The sequence below is a fragment of the Amphiprion ocellaris genome, chromosome 4 (genome assembly GCF_022539595.1).
Source record: "Amphiprion ocellaris isolate individual 3 ecotype Okinawa chromosome 4, ASM2253959v1, whole genome shotgun sequence".
In the NCBI taxonomy this organism is placed as follows: Eukaryota; Metazoa; Chordata; class Actinopteri; family Pomacentridae; genus Amphiprion; species Amphiprion ocellaris.
The window spans coordinates 38934246-38951880 of NC_072769.1; the positions used below are offsets into that span (position 1 = coordinate 38934246).

General features: G+C 40.8%; 2 protein-coding genes across 6 annotated transcripts in view; both read left to right on the top strand.

The window, feature by feature from the left end:
* Positions 1-3824, top strand: part of LOC111579883 (colony stimulating factor 2 receptor subunit beta) — a 28507-nt gene extending 24683 nt beyond the window's left edge. For all 4 annotated transcript variants that reach the window (XM_023287394.3, XM_055010139.1, XM_023287393.3 and 1 more), the window contains 3 exons: positions 89-188; positions 341-392; positions 1266-3824. In XM_023287394.3, coding sequence (XP_023143162.1) covers positions 89-188; positions 341-392; positions 1266-2270 — 1157 coding nt within the window. In that variant the 3' untranslated portion in view covers positions 2271-3824. The remainder of the gene's footprint in view (positions 1-88; positions 189-340; positions 393-1265) is intronic.
* Positions 3825-4558: 734 nt separating this feature from the next.
* On the top strand, positions 4559-17439 carry LOC111579868 (transmembrane serine protease 6). Of its 2 annotated transcripts, XM_055009492.1 has the most exons (18): positions 4562-4860; positions 6114-6246; positions 6695-6837; positions 7343-7410; positions 8078-8265; positions 8395-8436; positions 9338-9542; positions 9698-9834; positions 10894-11006; positions 11143-11252; positions 12134-12276; positions 12395-12493; positions 14066-14179; positions 14411-14527; positions 14748-14916; positions 15511-15788; positions 15970-16106; positions 16853-17439. In XM_055009492.1, the coding sequence occupies exons 1-18, from the start codon at positions 4786-4788 to the stop codon at positions 17015-17017; spliced, it is 2436 nt and encodes an 811-aa protein (XP_054865467.1). In that variant the 5' UTR covers positions 4562-4785; the 3' UTR covers positions 17018-17439. The 2 variants fall into 2 exon arrangements, with proteins under 2 accessions (XP_054865468.1, XP_054865467.1); XM_055009493.1 differs by lacking the exon at positions 8395-8436 and having other exon boundaries at positions 4559-4860.
* Positions 17440-17635: the final 196 nt, after the last annotated feature.

Here is a 17635-nt window from a genome sequence, read left to right on the forward strand (position 1 = left end):
GATATTTGCTACCCAGTTTATTTACAGCAGGAGAAATGTGGCGGCTTTACTCTGAGCTAATGGTACGTGTCTGTCCTGTGTTTGTCAGGTACCACGGTGGATTTGTTACACATTTACATCATAGCAGGAGTGATGGTGTTCGTCTTGTTGTTGGCTTTTGTGATTTCAAGGGCTGACAAAACCACCTGGTAAGCAGACACAGACACAAAGTACTTTGTGTTTTGTTCTGCCTCATTGTATTACATCATTATCATGTATTCAATTCTGCTCGATGGTGTTTGAAAGAAGCAAATTTTTTCCAACAGCTCTGGTTTGAGATTATGTCACTCTGTGTTTTCAGGATTTACATGGTGAAGTGGATCCCGAACCCAGCAAATTCCTTCCTGCAGGAGGTAACTTCATGGCTTCCTATTTTTTTTTCCTCTTTATTGAGGTTTTGAAGCAATTCTAAAATTGTGTACAAGTGAGATTGCTAATATAATAAAGATGCTTGCATAAATATTTTTGACCACTTGGGGCATGTTAGCAGTAAACTTCCACATTTAGCAAACAAAAATCATCCTTAACATTAATTCTGACTCATGTCTGAGCGACATGTGCAATAAAGTCCAGTATTCACTTTTCATTTAACGCTAGAAAACTATTTAGCTGCTTTACAACTGTCATTGTCTCCAGTGAACTGTTGACTGCGCAACTACTATACTGTGGTTTATCACTAAAACTTGCAAGTCAGTAAAATGCTAATACTGTCTGTAAATCTGCAAAGTTGAAAAATATATCTCTGTGCATTTGTCACCAACAGGAATCTCTTTTACATTTAAAATGGCCACTTCATTCATTTTTGATTTAAACTTACATCCGTGTAGCTTTAAAAAAAAAAAAAAAATCAATAGCACAACGCAAAAAACATCAGAAAGGACAAAAACAAAATAACAGGATGTTTACTGTGTAGGCTGTGAAACCAAACAGAAAAAATGACTCAATCAAATGATTCAATCCTCAAAGGTTCAAATATGAGAGCGAATAGAGACCAAAACACTACAGACATGGAACTTGTGGGGGTGTCCTGTGGTGTCTGGCACTGACTCATCCACATGAACAGCAGGACTTTTCCCACCAGAATATTACGCTGTAACAAGATGACCTCGCCCATGTTGTGGCCGATTGGTGTACATCCTCACAGTCAAGTGTGAAATGAATGTTGGATGTATTTTGACCTTCCTCATTCCTCTTGTACTCCCCACCTTTGTCATTTTCTCCTCCAGAGCTGGTTGAGTCCGCACTTCACCAAAGAATCCTTCCATTCCTTCTTGAAACCAGTGGATATCATCTCTGTGGAGATTACCTCCACTGTGGATGTCGTCGCGTCCTGCAGACCAGATGAGAAGATGATGAGAAACGAGAGCAGCTACGAGTCCACCAGCTCCAGCTTCTCCAACCCAAGTTACTCCAATCTTTGTGCCCCTCCTCCTCCTGTTTCCTTGCACAGTGCAGGAAATCTGGAGCCCTGTGATGCCGATACACCTTATGGGCCTGTTGCTTGTCAAAGCGAAGGAACCAACACAGGAAAGGACAACAATGATGTGACAGAGAAAGAAATGGAGATCCTAAAGTTGCTTTCCAAAGGCAGCAGCGACAGTGATCCAATGCAGGTGATTTCAGATTATGAGAAGGTCGAGAAGGTCCAGGTCGAGCGCTTCAGACTCTGGAGCCGAGATTCAGGCATGTGCAGTTGCGAAGAGGTCATTCCAGAGAGCTTGGAGGCAGATAGCATCAATGTGGCTGACAGCCATGATCAGATGCCTGAGGAGGATGAGAAAAAGGAGGGAGAGCATGGCATAAAAGTGAATTTTCTGAAGCTGCTTGGAAGCAGTGGAGCCATTTTTGGCAAAGAGTCTATTCAGGTTTGCTCTGATTACGAGCGAGTACAGGCTGTTCATAGTCCAGAGGCTGACAGCCCAGAGCTTCCAAGCCTGGATTCAGGTGTCAGCAGTGGGGGTGAGGAGCAGGTGAGTCAGGAGGAGAGCATGGAGGATGATAAGTCCACTGAATCTACACGCTTCCTCTTTCCTCCACATCCTTCCAGTGCCTTACCATGCTCCATGCTCTCCATGAAACAGCTGCCTTTGAACTTCTCAGGGTCAGGTTTTAGTCCAGCCCTGAAACTGCAGCATGATCATAGACTTGAAGACGTTATGCAGATGTCAGGCAGCAGGTCAGTTGAGCCTTGTGCTGATGGTTATATGCCAGTGGGACAGGAGCAGAGCTGAGATGAGACGGACACAGTCGGTTACCGTCAGCTGACCAGTAACAGTAAACGCTGTGCAGTAAAGTATGTAGCATGTGGAGGATTCCTCACAGCTAGCTGTTTGATATAAGCTTGCCTGATAAAAATACTTGATAGTAACTCTCAGGATCATCTGCTTTTCAGAGAAAGTAGAGGTTTTAATGAATGTTATATTTTATTCAGTTATTTCTGACAAGTATTTAAATGTACAAAGATGCAGGTTTTAGTCACTGAAATGCTGAATATCTGTGGACTTGAGAACTTAATATCCCAGCATTTACCTTTTGCTGCCTTAATTTTATTGTATCCTGATAGAAAAACATAAATCGTTATGCTGCTTTACCAGATTTGAGCTGCTGCTACAGTATCTGCAGATGCCACGTCTGCAGTCAAAAATGAATGCTTCACCTTTACATGCAACGAGTCTGGCTGCTTCTGATGCAGCTCCGTTATTGTTGACTGCCACCCAGTGTACCAAATTTGCATTACACACACACACACACACACAAAAAGCAAATGGCTAAATGACTCTTCCACAGGTGATTAGAATGACCACTCTTTAGGTACTATGACGTATGATTTTAACAACTAATAATTCATGTGATCATTCATTACACACTTCCAGAAACTCCACATTAGAGTTCAGTGACATACTGACTACAGAGATAAGATGATATCCTGTCAAGTTTTCACACTATGTCCTAGGGTCATATTGAATGCATTCCTCAATGCAAATTGTAATTTTATTTTTTAATATATTTCTCACTTTCCTGTTCTTTTCTATGTTTTATTATTTATCATTTTAAAGGTGCTTTTTTATGCTTGTCTGAATGTTTCCAAAGTTTTTAATAGTTTAATGTAAAGCACATTGAGTTGCCCTTGTGTATGAAATGTGCTACACAAATACAGCTGCCTTGCCTTGCCTCCTAACACAACTTGCAAAGCTCTGTGTGTTATATTATGTTCCTTGTTCCCCACCCCCCTCTTCTCTTATCCCTCCCCCTTTCTACCCCTCTACCTCTCTACCCTCCTTCCAGCAGCAGATGGGTCCCCCACATAAAGAGCTGGGTTCTGCAAAAGGGTGTTTTCCTGCCACTGTCTCCTTAGGGCTGCTCTGGTGTTCAGGCATATGGGTTCTGTAAAGCGTCTTGAGACAATTTGATTGTAATTGGCGCTATATAAATAAAATTGAATTTGTTTTTTGAATGGTACGAAGCTTGCACAACTTCACACCAGTTTACAGCCTTTTTCTCTTCTTCTTTCAGTGGTACATTACTATTGTTCCATAAGTCCCAGCTATAAATGTCCTTAGTTGACAATAGAATAGTATTTCTTGTGCTTATGGCTTGTATGCGAGTGCTCTCTGCTGGTACAATATGACCGAATTACAGTCAACAAAACAGGATAATCTGGGGTCATCTGTCAGCATTTCTTATATATTTTTATTTTTAATGATCAAAAGGCTTCCATGTTATGAATTTATTTGTTGTTTTGTCTTCATGTAATGTAAAAAGAAATAAATGCTCTTTTGAAAGAACTAAAACTGCTTAAGTTGTCATTGTTGTGCATCTACAGTTATTTTACAAACCACTTTGTATTGCTGTTTGTCTACAGTGTGTTAATATTGTATTTAATAATTTTTATGTTTCATCATTGTGCATACTGCACATATTATTATTATTATTATAAATATGTTTGTTTCTGCTGTAGAAATGTTGCTGCTTTAACAGTGTGAATTTCCCCTGGCATGGGGAGCAATAAAGGATTATCTTAATCTTAATAACATGAAACCAAATGAGAAGTGTGCATATTTTATAGGTTTCCTGGTTGAGAGTTATACTTTTTTTTTCTCAGAAGTTTTATTGTCATCCCTAAAACTCACTGCAACAACTCAGAACACTGAAAAAAGCTCCTGGTAATGATTTTGTGAGAGGTTCAGTTCAAGAAGCACAGAAATAAACAACATCACAGCATCTTTAGAGCATGAATTAAAATCCACAAATCCTTTCTTTCTGTGCATCACACTAATGTTTTATTTCACATTAGGATATGCTGTTTGCATGGAGAGGGAAATAACTCTGGAGAAATGAGCTGAATATGTAAATAACCAGTTTCATTCCCAGCAGATTTACCTGTACAGGTGAGCTGACTGGGTGCATCCGTGTTGCTAGGTGACAAACAGCTGCTGTGCTCCTGACTCACTGCTACGTATGATTAGTTATATGAAGCCATCAGTTAGAGCCTTGTGGATGCATAGAGCTAACTCAACCTCTCTCTGAGCAACGTGCAAATCCAAAAGGGCTTTGGGAAACATTGACTGACTTTTGTTCTCACCTTTGGACTTACAAACAGAAAGGGAGCCGTTCTCTGTTCGTCGGAGCAACATGTAATTACCAGAGATGCTTGGGAAAAGCTGTAAGATTGAAAATTCTAACATCAGTGAGGCCTTATGGACATTAATATGATTTCTTAAGGAGTAAGGACTGTAGAGTAATGCAATGGCACTCGGGCATGGCTCAAAAAAGTCAATTTCATGTGACCAGGGGGTCACTCCTGCTGCTCAGGACAATGAGGTCAGTAATCCCAAAACACTGAAATAGTTAGTTTTTATTGCTCATTATATGGAGATGATTGTGTGTCAAACCTGTGAAGCTGTTCGAGCAAACTAGTGTTGAATGAACCAGAATGATATCAGTCTTTTTCAAAATGGAGGCTGTTGTTTTGGTTTTGAATGCTGTCGATGTGACTGTGATTGTGACTGTCCACTAGAGGAAAAAGCTGCATTCATATGGTCTTGGTTTCAGTGTTTGGCACTTAAATCCCCCTCCTGTCATGTGTTGCTCAGTCTCACTTGACTTTGTCTGTTTCAGAGTGTCTTGTCACATAAAGAACAGGCTTAAAGAGAAACTAGGGAGCAGTGGCTTTTGTGGAAAGAAAGATGGATTGTGTCAAGTCATGTCACTTGAATCAGCAGTTTAGCAGGGAGACTACAAGTGTAAAAAAAATCTGAAGGTATGGAGTAAGAAAACAGTAAACTTGAACTGCAGCCTGCTCCTCATGTCTGCTTGAAACCGGCAGCATTAACCACCACTAGGATGACACACCTGGATCTCCAACACTTGGTGATCACGATGCACTGCGGGGAAATCTATGACATGACATGAATATGTGGAATGGGATTTTTCTCATTTGTTTCCACAAGCTCTGTTGGCATGTTTTGCAGTGAGACTAGACTGAGGTGAAACTGGAAATACAAAGTACACTGCCAGTGACATTATCATGCCTAAAGTTTGCAGTGTTGAAACACCACTGGAACTAGGATCCTGTATGTGAAGGAAACAGATACAACAGACTTTTTTCCCCACAATAATACACCATTATCAGCATTCACAATATATTATAGTAAAGTAAAAAATGTTTGCTTTGTCACTTTTTAAAATTCACATATGGGTGATTTTTTTAACCTTAAATGTTGCCTAATTCAACTCAGCAGCAGCAATTCAGGAGTAATTGTTCAGCAATCTCTGACAGTAAAGGACATAACAAGGAAAAAAGTCAGAAGAATTTAGAATTAAAGGAATGCATGTAAAATCATTCCATGGTCAGTCAAGGGAAAAATCTCAGGGTAGATTTCACCAAGAGAGAGACAACTGGAGCAGCACCTTGGCTAAATAATCCTGTGGGAAACCATCTCAGAGCCTGGTGTACTCTAACTCAGACACTGCATGAAAAGACACCATTAAACACATTTTCAGGTACTGTGGCATATTGACTGAAGGCCCACATTCTCTGTAGGTCACAGGGAGTTCTTGTTTGTTCTCTGCAGATTGGAGCTGCCACACAAGCTGTGGTTCGCCCAGCCAGGAAGAGTCGGTCCTGCAAATGTCTCCTTGCCTTCCTCATCATCCTCATCATCATCCTTATAGCTGCAGGAGCCACGCTGGCCTGGTATTTTCTGGGTGAGCAGTTCTTTTTCTCTCTATGTTGGTCTTGATTGCTTTGTTCACGTCCACCACCACTAAAAAATTACAATTGTGGTCTAAAAGGAAATGTCTCAACTGTTAGTGGATTGCCCTAAAATTAGTTGAGATAATCATGGATGAACTGTTGTCATGTTCATGCAGCCGCATCATCCAGTCATCCAGTGATTTGTTTAACAGCTAAATACCACCAAATCTACTGACATTTCAGTCAATCTTAGCTGTACTTTGTTATTCCTGCTAATTTAGCATGTGTGCTAACATGCTGAACTAACATGGTGAACAAAACAGAAGCAAAACAGCAGCATCTTAGTATTGTTAAAGTGACCACATTAACACGCCTCTAAAAAGCCTCACAGAACAGCTAGTGTCTGTAGAATCTCTGTCTTCTTGTTTATTAAGGTTGTCTTGATCTCTTCTGTCACAGAGTACAGGGTTTGGGTGTTAGAGGCTCGTGTGGAGCAGCAGTACACGGCCTACCTCTCCATCATCAACAGGAACTTCTCTGCTCATCTGTCCTCCCACAACAGTCCTGCATTCAAGAAAGAAGCCAAGGGAGTAGAGAACGTGGTGAGCAGGGAGGGTGAACTCCTCTGATACTAATGCACACCAAAATAGCTTGGTTCACATCCTAAGGGATCCAGAGCTGATGCTTGTCTGTTTTTTCTGTAATTTTTTTTTTTTAAATTAAGATGCCAAATAGAACAAATCGTAGCTTTCAGTTACACCATATTGGTAAATAAATTTACTCTGATCAATTACCAGAGAGAAATGTGATTTTATATTTATTTATACAAGTAATGCAACAAATAAGAAAAACATTTAAAATAACTAAACTTATCTAAAGAAACTGTAAAACCACCACTTAAAATTAGGAATAAATTGCAGTTTATATCACTTTTGAATCGGTCACTGCATTATATAAAATAAAAGAATATGTCACATCCTTGCATCCAGGTGAGTATTTGCTGCAGCAGCTGACATACTGGATTATGTCCTTTCAAAATTATTAACATCCAACATGCAGCTAAATGTTCAGTTGTGACCAACTGGTACAATGTTTTGTGTTTTTCAGGTACAGAAGATAATGAAATGCTCAAGTCTTTCTCGATACTTTAACTACACCACCGTGTTCGCCTTTGGGTATGTGGACTTTTTCTTTACATACTCTACAGCAATAATGACCAAAACGGGAACTTGCATCCAGTGAATCTGCTAAAAAGTTATGGTCTATAGTAGATGCTTTTTACTAGATAAAGAGCAACAAACAACTTTCTAAGACAACTTGCTCTGACACTACCATCATTCCAGTAGTTCTGACTGAAAGTTATGCCCTGTAAACCTTGTATTCAGGTTCAAGTTTAAAGTCTTTACTTGTTGCATAGACATGAAATATGTTGTAAGAAATGGCAGTGAAATGCTTTAGTCTACAATTGGTATTGACTAGTGTTTTTTTCTCTCGTCAATTGCACAATGCTTCTAATATTCCTCACAAAAATAATTCAGGAAAAACCACAATCTGTCCTAAAACAAAACCTTCAGCAGCTGAAGATTGCTGCAGTACAAAGCATTTCAATGGAGGAATATCAGTATTTGGTGATGTCCATAGGTTCCAAACTTCAGGCAGTCAACTACAAAGGATTTACATGCAAGTGTTATGATTATATTTGCTAGTCCAATTCCCAGATACTTACAGACCCGACTGCGCTTCATAGTGATAGTGGCATCACTCACACAGGTGCATCGTAACATACTTCAGCACTGACCCAGAGGTCACAGGTGCTGTGTGAATGTTTGTTTGTTTTTGCAGGGAGGGAAGTGTCGTGGCTCACTTCTGGATAGTGCTGTCCATACCCAGCAGCCACGTCGGGAGAATCACCCTGGAGATGGTCACCGGAAGCCTGGAGGAGGGTCTGAAGGGGTACAGAGGGTCAGAGGTGGAAGAGACAGCCTGCGTTGATGGATACCTCTTCCACCTCCCCACACTATCTGTCAGTGGTGAGAAAAACAGAGTGTGTTTTAGACAGAAATGACAGAAGTATGAAGTGGTGAAGAAGGTACAGAGAGAGAATTGGTGTTCCATTTAGTTTAGTTTTATTTTCTGTCTTTTTGTTCTGTTCCTTACAGAAACCGACTCCAAAGTTATAGAACTTTTGAAAGCCTCCTTTGGTATCACACTTTATCTTCATTTGCTTGTTCTTTTAATTGTTTAATTTCTTGTTTGGAATTAATTAATCAATTCTGACTGAGCTGTAATTAGCATGCAGTACAGTACGCTGTATATTTGCTTGAACAAAAATTTAATGCATGGAAAAGACTGTGATGAGAATGCACAGTATGCTTTTTAAATATAATGTTCTCCACCGTATCTCCTAATCATAGAAAACCCTGTTATACATGATTATTCTTCTATGGGATGAAAAATTAGAAATTTTTTCCATTGCTCAAAATGAGATCTAACTGGTGAATAATTAAAGTCATCGTCTTGTATTAATGCTAAGTACATTGCAGGGGTGGTCACCGGTGAAAAGATCTTTCCAGAAGATTCAAATTGATGGTTTTTCATGAAGATGCCATGTTGACGTTCACAAATACACAACATTTAACAATTTTCACCCATTAATGCCCAATCAGAAATCATACCTGCAACCCTTTAATTGCAATCCTGTGTCATGCTCTACTGAGTTGTGTTAGTCTTCTTTTGACTTGCATTAAGTGGAACTGTGCAACATAGTGTAACATTAGTTAGCTAATGTTATGATAATTAATGGCCCTGGAAGAATGCAAGAGGTAAGTAGTAAGCTAGTTAGCTAAATATGCTAATACTCCTATGTGTTCCACTGCAGGCCTATATATATAGATAGATTAAACCTTTATTGATCCCACAGCTGGGAAATTTGCAGTGTGACAGCAGTAAAGAGAGAAAGAATATATGCAAAAAGCTGAGGATCTACTGAAGTTGATAAACTATAAAACCACTGGTAATGAGTTTACTTCAACACAAAACTTTCTTTCTTTCACAAAATAATACCTCAGCTCCAACTCTCAGTTTTGGCTCCTTTGTCCCAAGACTGTTACAGCTACCAGAAGGTGGTGTCCAGCAGCCCTGTGGCCCTCCGTGGCCCCAACACACAGCGCTCCTCCTGCCTGTGGCACCTCCAGGCTGCCCCCGGGGCCCAGCTGGAGCTCCACATGGAGTGGCTGCTGCCGGAGTGCCGGGACCGGCTGGTGGTGTACAACTCCCTCACCCCCTCCGATAATCAGCTCATCACATCGTGAGTTCATCCCTCAAAGACAAGAAGAATTGGACAGATATAAGCTAACAAGGCATTAACATTAATGGAATGGGGAGCGTTTACCCCGTTTAGTCCTAAATCTAATAATGTGCTGATCTCACTGGCTCTGGCCATCTTTCCCTCTGTCTTTCTAGTGTTTACGGCTGCAGCAGACATGAGCATGTGGTACGCGTCCTGTCATCAGGAGAGTGGATGACAGTGATTTGGAAACAGGGTCTCTACAACTACAAGGATCCCTTTTCTTTGTCTGCACAGGCCTGGGATCATCAAGGTAAGATTTAATGTCTCTACCTTCTTACTGGTTCAGAAATGTGTCATACAATAGTTTACAGAGACCAAAACTAGAGAGACAGTTAGTCAAATGTAGTCATGTTTGGTTTTAGTTAGATTAAAACTAACTGAAAACGTACAAGAGGAAACTTTAAGATTACTTTCCAGAACTAAGAGTCTGTGACCATGCTCATAATGACAATACTAACATGTAATATTGTTTGTGTTTAGATTTTCTCATAATCCATATATCCTGTGTTTAGTTCCTTTCTCATAATTAGTGACTTACCGTTATGAGTTTTGGCCACCATTTTTTTTCTTTTCTAAATGCAATGCACTTCTGTGACAAAGTAAAAGCAAAGTTGTTGTATTAGAGTATATGACCTGAAGATCTGTCCTCCTGTTCACCTGTATATTCCAAAATCTTTGGCTTTTTGAACCCTTTCCAACATGCATTTCTTAGTAATTTACGTTAGAAGAAGTCACTTGTCCACGGGGCACTCTGTACAGTTAGTGTGGCTTCATGTGATCGTCTAAAAGACGTATGCTTCTGCACCAGATTTCGTGGTAATCCAACTCACAATTGTGGGGCCGTTTCAATCAAACCCACAAATGCCAGACTTGTGGAGGCACTGGAGGAAACATCAGGTCCACACCAAAGTCTTTAGAATACATTGTCTGGGAAACATGAATGTCTGTGCAAATCTTTTTTCCAGTCTACCCTGAAGATGTTTAGATGTCACACAGCATAAATGGCTGCATGAGAGCTGTTAGGGGTGCAAACAGGGAATCGCCAAACTCAAAGAAGAAAATTCCACCTCTGTGCAACATGGACATAAATATCTGCAGTTTTCTGGCAGTCCAGCTTGTTCTTACCAGACCAGGTTGCATCAAACCTGGCAGGTATATGCAGTTGGTAGAAATAAGTCCTGGATGCCATTCTATTTAGGATGTATTTATTTTGTTTTGAGTTATTGACATCCACTGATGCTACAAGGAGACTGAAATGTGTATTTCAGATTATAGAATCTCTCCTACTCTCTGTCTTTACATGTCTCAGAGTGTAATTCCAGTATACAGTTGAAGGCAGTATCAGGGGTTCAGGGGACACTAAGGACACCTTTCTTTCCCAGCTACTACCCTCCAAGCACCAACTGTACCTGGAGCTTCATTGTAAGTCACTCCTGCATCCATATATACACACAAACATCTACAATAATCATTTGAAACTCTAGACTCTTAACAGCATGTGCATGTCTATTTTGAATTCTATATTTTTTTGGATTGACTGTCCGGTGTGTGATTTCAGATGCCCAGTGCAGGGATGGGCTTGTCTCTGGAGTTTGAGGGCTATGAGCTGAGCAGAGCCAGCTACAACCAGGCCTGTACCCAGGGACAGTGGATCATCCAGAACCGCAGGTAGACTGCACCACATTTAGTCTTTGACTTATTCTAATTATCTGTTAAGCAGCACCCCAAGTCTCAGTGACAGCACCAAGCAATGAGAGGAGCGATATGATTCACATCACCGGAGATTGCCCACACTATCTGGTCTTATTTCTCGTAATTACACAACTTAATGTACTTTTCATGAAATGGGAGAAGTGCCTGGATCAACCAGCAGAAATGTGCATGCCAATTCTTAGTGGTGGGACCTTTTTTTCAAATTGGTGAGATCGCTTTTCTGTCACATTGCCTTTTTAATGCTGTTTTCTTTAGTGTATTGTACAGGTGCTGAGCCCATGATATAGACTCATATTTTAGGTTTAGTCCTACTTCTTCTTTATCCTCCTTACATTCAGACATCACACTGCATGCAGGTGGCAGCAATAAATAGATGTTCCATTTCTGCTACACTAAAGAGCAGTGAGAACAGAAAAAATGTGCGTCTTTTAGGCAGAGAACTATTTCTTCCCAAGGGCCACCTGTGTATAGTTTGGTGTCTGACTGGAAGCAGCAGTGCACATTTTACATGCAGGTCATAATGTGTGACTTTCAGTTGGTTTAATGATATATACAAAGCAAAAATAGACCAAGTTGCACAGCAAAAATGTTTAGACCATGACATGCTCTACCGAACAGCAGGGGGCAGTGTTGTTCCATTTAGCCTGCCGTTACATGTCCATACAGTCTTTACATGTGAGGCCATTGCAGCTTCAGTCAGGGTTCAACCTACTAATTTTTTACTTTCTAATTGTTTAGAAAGATTTATCAACCACTTCTCCAACCATCTTGTTGTCTCTGCAGGAAAACATGACTGCAGTTTCCACTGAATTTCAGTGTCTCTTTCCTCTTCTCAGACTGTGTGGTACCAGAGGCCTGCAGCCCTACAATGAACGCCTCTTCCTGCTCTCTATGACGACCACAGTTGTCATGACATCCGAGGTGTCGCTCACAGGGCCGGGCCTCCAGCTGCACTACAGCATCTTCAACCTGTCCGATCGTAAGTTGTGGAGGCAGGAAAGACAGTCAAGAAATTTTGAATATATAAGATGGAAAGTTATATTTATACCTTGTGTATGAACATAATTTGTGTGTGTTTATTTGTATATTCTCTACAGCTTGCCCAGGCCAGTTCTTGTGCAGTGTGAATGGCCTCTGTGTTCCTGTCTGTGATGGAATCAAAGACTGTCCCAATGGACTTGATGAGAGGAACTGTGGTATGTTTTTTATGTTTCCAATTCACACACCGCACATAAATAAGGACATTTCTGGATGGTCAAGATCGAATAAATGCTCTAATACTGAATGTGACACTCAAAGACAGTGAATCGCAATGCATTTAGATACTTGTAAATTTACTGTATGCCTCCACACCACTTGTGCAGCTACTTGTGACACTTTTGAAGCAGCCAGCCTTGTGTGACTGGCATAGCTGAGGGTAGGAATGTTCAAGCAGAACAACTGTAATGCGAACCTTGTCAGTGTTCTGCTAATGAAATCTGTCTGGCTTACAATTTGAGGGTGATGCTGATCTGATCTGACGGGCCTGTTCTTTCTAAATCCTTTGAATTTCGGATGACAGACAGTATATACTGATTGAAAACCTTTGAGATTTGGCAGCTAGTCAAGCTACAAGGTTGTTATTCATTCAACTTAGGTTAGGTACACATTAATTATATGCTGTTTTATAGATGGTGAAATAATTTTTCAGCATTCCAACTAAGCAGACATATGTCAATTGAGCCGTAATGGTTTGCCAAATAGAATTTATATTTTATTAAAGCATTTCTTAATAATGAAACAGTGAAAATCCACTTTACTGTCTCTAAAGCACTCTTTTTTTTCCCAATTGCACCTTACAAAGATAATCAAACATGAACTTCAATGAGAAACACAGCCGACTACCTCTGTACCAATCCACACTATATAGTTGCCTCACAATGTCTCTCTGTTTTTATACAAAATTCCATCACCTTAAAGCAGGGGTAGGTGGTATTTTTTGACATCATTAGACAAAAATTCCACTCTGAACTGCTTTTCGCATGTTGTCATTCAAATGGTCTGAGAGGAAACTACACTTCTGCACCTCCAATTCTGGCTCTGTATTAATGCTTTAGAAAATCTAGCCCTTGGTGGGAGATTTTAGCCAATCATAGGGTCTTTCACTGATCAGAGTATAGATAGCAACAACAGTGAGTCCACAATGAGAAGATGATGTTATCCTACTTTGGGATAGATGGTGGACTTTAACTTGGGAGTGATGTTTGAATCCTGGCTGAAGCGTGAAATAAAACAAGACATTTAGCTCGACTACTTATGTTCATTTGAAGCACATGTTCATCTGTTGTGATGAGCTTAGTGCAGAGAGGTAAGGGTTGCAGCAGAAGGTCTGTAGATTTCAAAATCTAAATTTTCTTTTTTTTGTTGCATAGAGTTTCCATGTTCTCCCTGTACATGTGTGTGTTTCCTTTGGGTTTTCCAGTTTCCTTCCACAGTCCAAAGATATGCTGAGGTTAATTGATTATTCTAAATTTGCCCATAGGTGTGAGTGTGATTGTTTGTCCTGTTTTAAGTTACTGTATTGTTTTTAAGTCTTTTTCTTGTTTTGTACTGTGAAGCACTTTGGTCACCCTTTGGGCTGTTGTAAACTGCTATACAAATAAACTTTGATTGACTGATATTTTTTTCCCAGATTTCTGCGTACTGCATCTTCAAGTCATGTCACTGAATGTTACTGAATTTATGAGCACACATGGAAGTTAATGCTACCATTTCTGTGTGTGTTTCAGTGTGTGCAGCACAATACAAATGTCCAGAGGACAGTCAGTGTGTGGACTACTACAAAGTGTGTGACCAACACCCAGACTGCCCTGAAGCCACAGATGAGATGAACTGTACTGAGGGTAACAAACTCACACCCACAAGTGTACTTGCACATATTCACACATGATGCACCCCTTGGCAAAAAATAGCTGAACTCTGTTTTTTAAAGCATTCTGGGAAAAAAAAGCCTCCTATGTACAATCAGATGTGCAACATTAAGAAATTCAGCCAACTCTGTCAGTCCTAATTTGCACAAGCACAATGGACAGCATCAACACAAAGTACTAAGCAGGGTGTATGTGTGTGTCCAGCTGTGCAGTGTACAGATATGACCTATGTGTGTGCTGATGGGACGTGTCTGAAGAAGCCAAACCCCGAGTGTGACTCTGTTACTGACTGCCCTGATGCCTCTGATGAGAAGCAGTGTGGTAAGAATACATATTTAACTTTATGCTTTCTCTGAACCAATTTCAAGATTTTCTTCAGGGTCATATTAACCTGGTGCTTAATGTAATTTAAATAAAATGAGTCAATACAATCTGTTTGAGTTTATCTTGTGCTGCTCTTGTTGGTCTTAGAAGCATTAGACAAACTGGATGTATTTGCAGGTTATTTATTTAGCACATTTCTACCTGTGTGTGTATTCAGACTGCGGCCTGAGGCAGTTTTCCAGCCGTATCGTTGGGGGTACCAACGCCGCTGAGGGGGAGTGGCCATGGCAGGCCAGTCTGCAGGTGAAGGGCACCCACATCTGTGGTGGTGCGCTGATCTCCGACCAGTGGGTGGTGTCTGCCGCCCACTGTTTCTATGACGACCGGTAAGTGCAGGAAGTGAGAAAGACGCAATGTGAAAAGAAAATAGCTGTTAAAAGACAAACAACCTGAAGCGCTGTGTTGTGCAAAGATGAAAATATTTTAATTTGCCTCTTTGACTTTGATGGAGCTTTTTTTTTTTTTTTGGGCATTTTTATACATTTTTTAAATCAGGTTGTTTTCTAAATCTCAGTTCTCAGTCCTGCTGGTGTGTCCTTGCTGTCCAGGCTTTAGCAGTGACAGCCTGTCTAACTCAGAGCCAATGGATTTATGTATTTATATCTGCTTGTGTGTTCAAACCCAACTCAACTGGCTGGACCGTATCCAAAACTATAGCTGCAACATCCTGTAGAGGATTAACTATTCTCCTCCACTGAATTTTCATGCATGGTGATTAAAAGCATTTGCAGCCTACAGCAAGTCTTGTCATCTCCGTGGATAAGGAAGATAAAGAAACAGTGGCTTAAATATCAGTTGCCGTCAGTCAAAAACTGTAACTGTGTGGGTTTTATGTTATTATAAATTGGACTCATGCAAGAAAACAGCACACTTACTGCGTCTTTAACACATTAGAGCTCATTGTTGTGCTCCTGCTGCAGCCTCTACTCCCCCTCAGTGTGGACTGTCTACTTGGGTAAACTCCTGCTCAACCGCAGCAGTCCCACAGAGGAGGTGGCGCGAGTTCAACGCATCCATCTTCATCACTACTACGACGACGAGTCCCACGACTACGACCTGGCCCTGCTGAAGCTGGACCGGCCCGCCTCTGTGCTGCTGGCTGGACATGCTCGACCTGCCTGCTTGCCCCCACCCACCCACCAGCTGGAGCCAGGCCTGCTCTGCTGGGTCACCGGTTGGGGGGCGCTCCGCGAAGGAGGTGAGCAGGGACAGGTGGGAGGCTTGGGGGATGTGGAGAGAATATGGAGCAGGGGTGTCAAACATATGGCCCGTGGGCCAAAAACGTCCTACCAGAGGGTCCAATCTGGCCCGTGGGATGACTTTGCAAAGGGTAAAAGTTACAGAGAAGAGCCTCTTCTACTATGTCCTGTGACTTCCAGGCGCTGCCAGTAATGTGCTTCAGAAAGTGGACGTTCGTCTGGTCAGCGAGGAGGCCTGTGTTCGATCTTATGGCCACCTGGTCACTCCCAGAATGCTTTGTGCCGGTTATCGCAGTGGAAAGAAAGATGCCTGTCAGGTAGAAACGCATACACAGAAGATGTTCACTTCATTTCACAATCCAGTTCGGATGTTGTCAATATTTCTAAATACGCAATGGATCAAATTGTTAGATGCTAATAATGCTCTAAGAGATTTTTTTGCATTCTTGAACTCTGAAATGTTTGAGTTTTCCAGCAGCAAAGAAAGCTCTAAACCCTCTGTACACTCTTGGCTCAGCACAAAGCAGCAGACAGAGTTAAAGACTAGCTGTGGAACATAGTGAAGTAATTCACCACGAGTTGGTGGAGAGCAAAACAGAGCTGATAGGAATATTTGATTTATAGTTGGTGAGATACACGTAGCTCCAAATGCTGATATTAAACAAAAAAATAGGCTCTGGGAAACACATTCACCATGTAAACTACATATTTTATTGTTGTGCCTGAAGCTTGAAATTTAAATTTCATTATGGATTTTGTAAAATCATTGAGCCATATTACAATATATTTAATCTCTCTTTCTCTATTTGTGCATATTTGAATACAGCCGACTAAATGAAACAATCTAGATCCTGTGAATATCTCTTGAGGGTCCTCTGGGTGACAGTCAGGCCTTAGACAGGCCATAAAATGAGTTTTAAAAGCTAGATATCCAGGCACCCAGTGATGTCACAGCTGAGTCACTGTTAATAATGACAAGCTTTGTTAATTATTGTGGTCACTTTGTGCTGCAGAGACATTATAATCTGACTCTTTCCCCTTTAACATTGGCTGTCTTTGTCAGGGAGACTCAGGTGGTCCATTGGTTTGTCAGGAGCCGTCGGGTCGCTGGTTCCTGGCCGGGGTGGTGAGCTGGGGCAAAGGCTGCGGGCGTCCAGACTACTACGGCGTCTACACTCGCATCACCAGGCTCACAAACTGGATGAAGCAGATCATCAGCAGCTCCTGAGTCACTGAGAATCTTCATCATCCTCCCATCAATAACCCCAAGCTTTTTGCAAATGAAAAAATGAGCCACACAATGACAGCTGGTGCCAGCAGACGATTTGCGATTGCTTCTTCTCCAAATAGCATAATGGTAAAATGTGAAAGGCTTTATAAAATCTTTTTTATGTGACACCTCGCAGCGCTAATTTGAAGTGTTTATCAATTGTATAAAGCATGCAGTAAAAACATGTCAAATAGCAAAAATGAAATGAAATTATTTTAAAACACAGGACTGAAACATAATGGATAGTGTTAATTGTAAGAAGTTTGAAGTGCTTTTTATAGCATCCCTTGGTTGATCAATTACTGTATGACAGACTTTTTTTTTGTTATTTGAGAAATATCAAGCTTAAAGCTTAAAGGCCTAATAAAATTTTAGTTATATGCTCTGTGTTTGCATGTCTGACTGGTTGATATGAAATACAAGGCAAGTGTACAGTGATGCTAATGGCTTTGAATCCTGAAGTCAATATGCAAACCTGTTAAAAATGAAGAACATTATGTATGACATGGTCACCATCTTAGCTTAGCATGCTAACATTTGCAAATTAACACTAAATCAATCAAGTGTCATGCCATT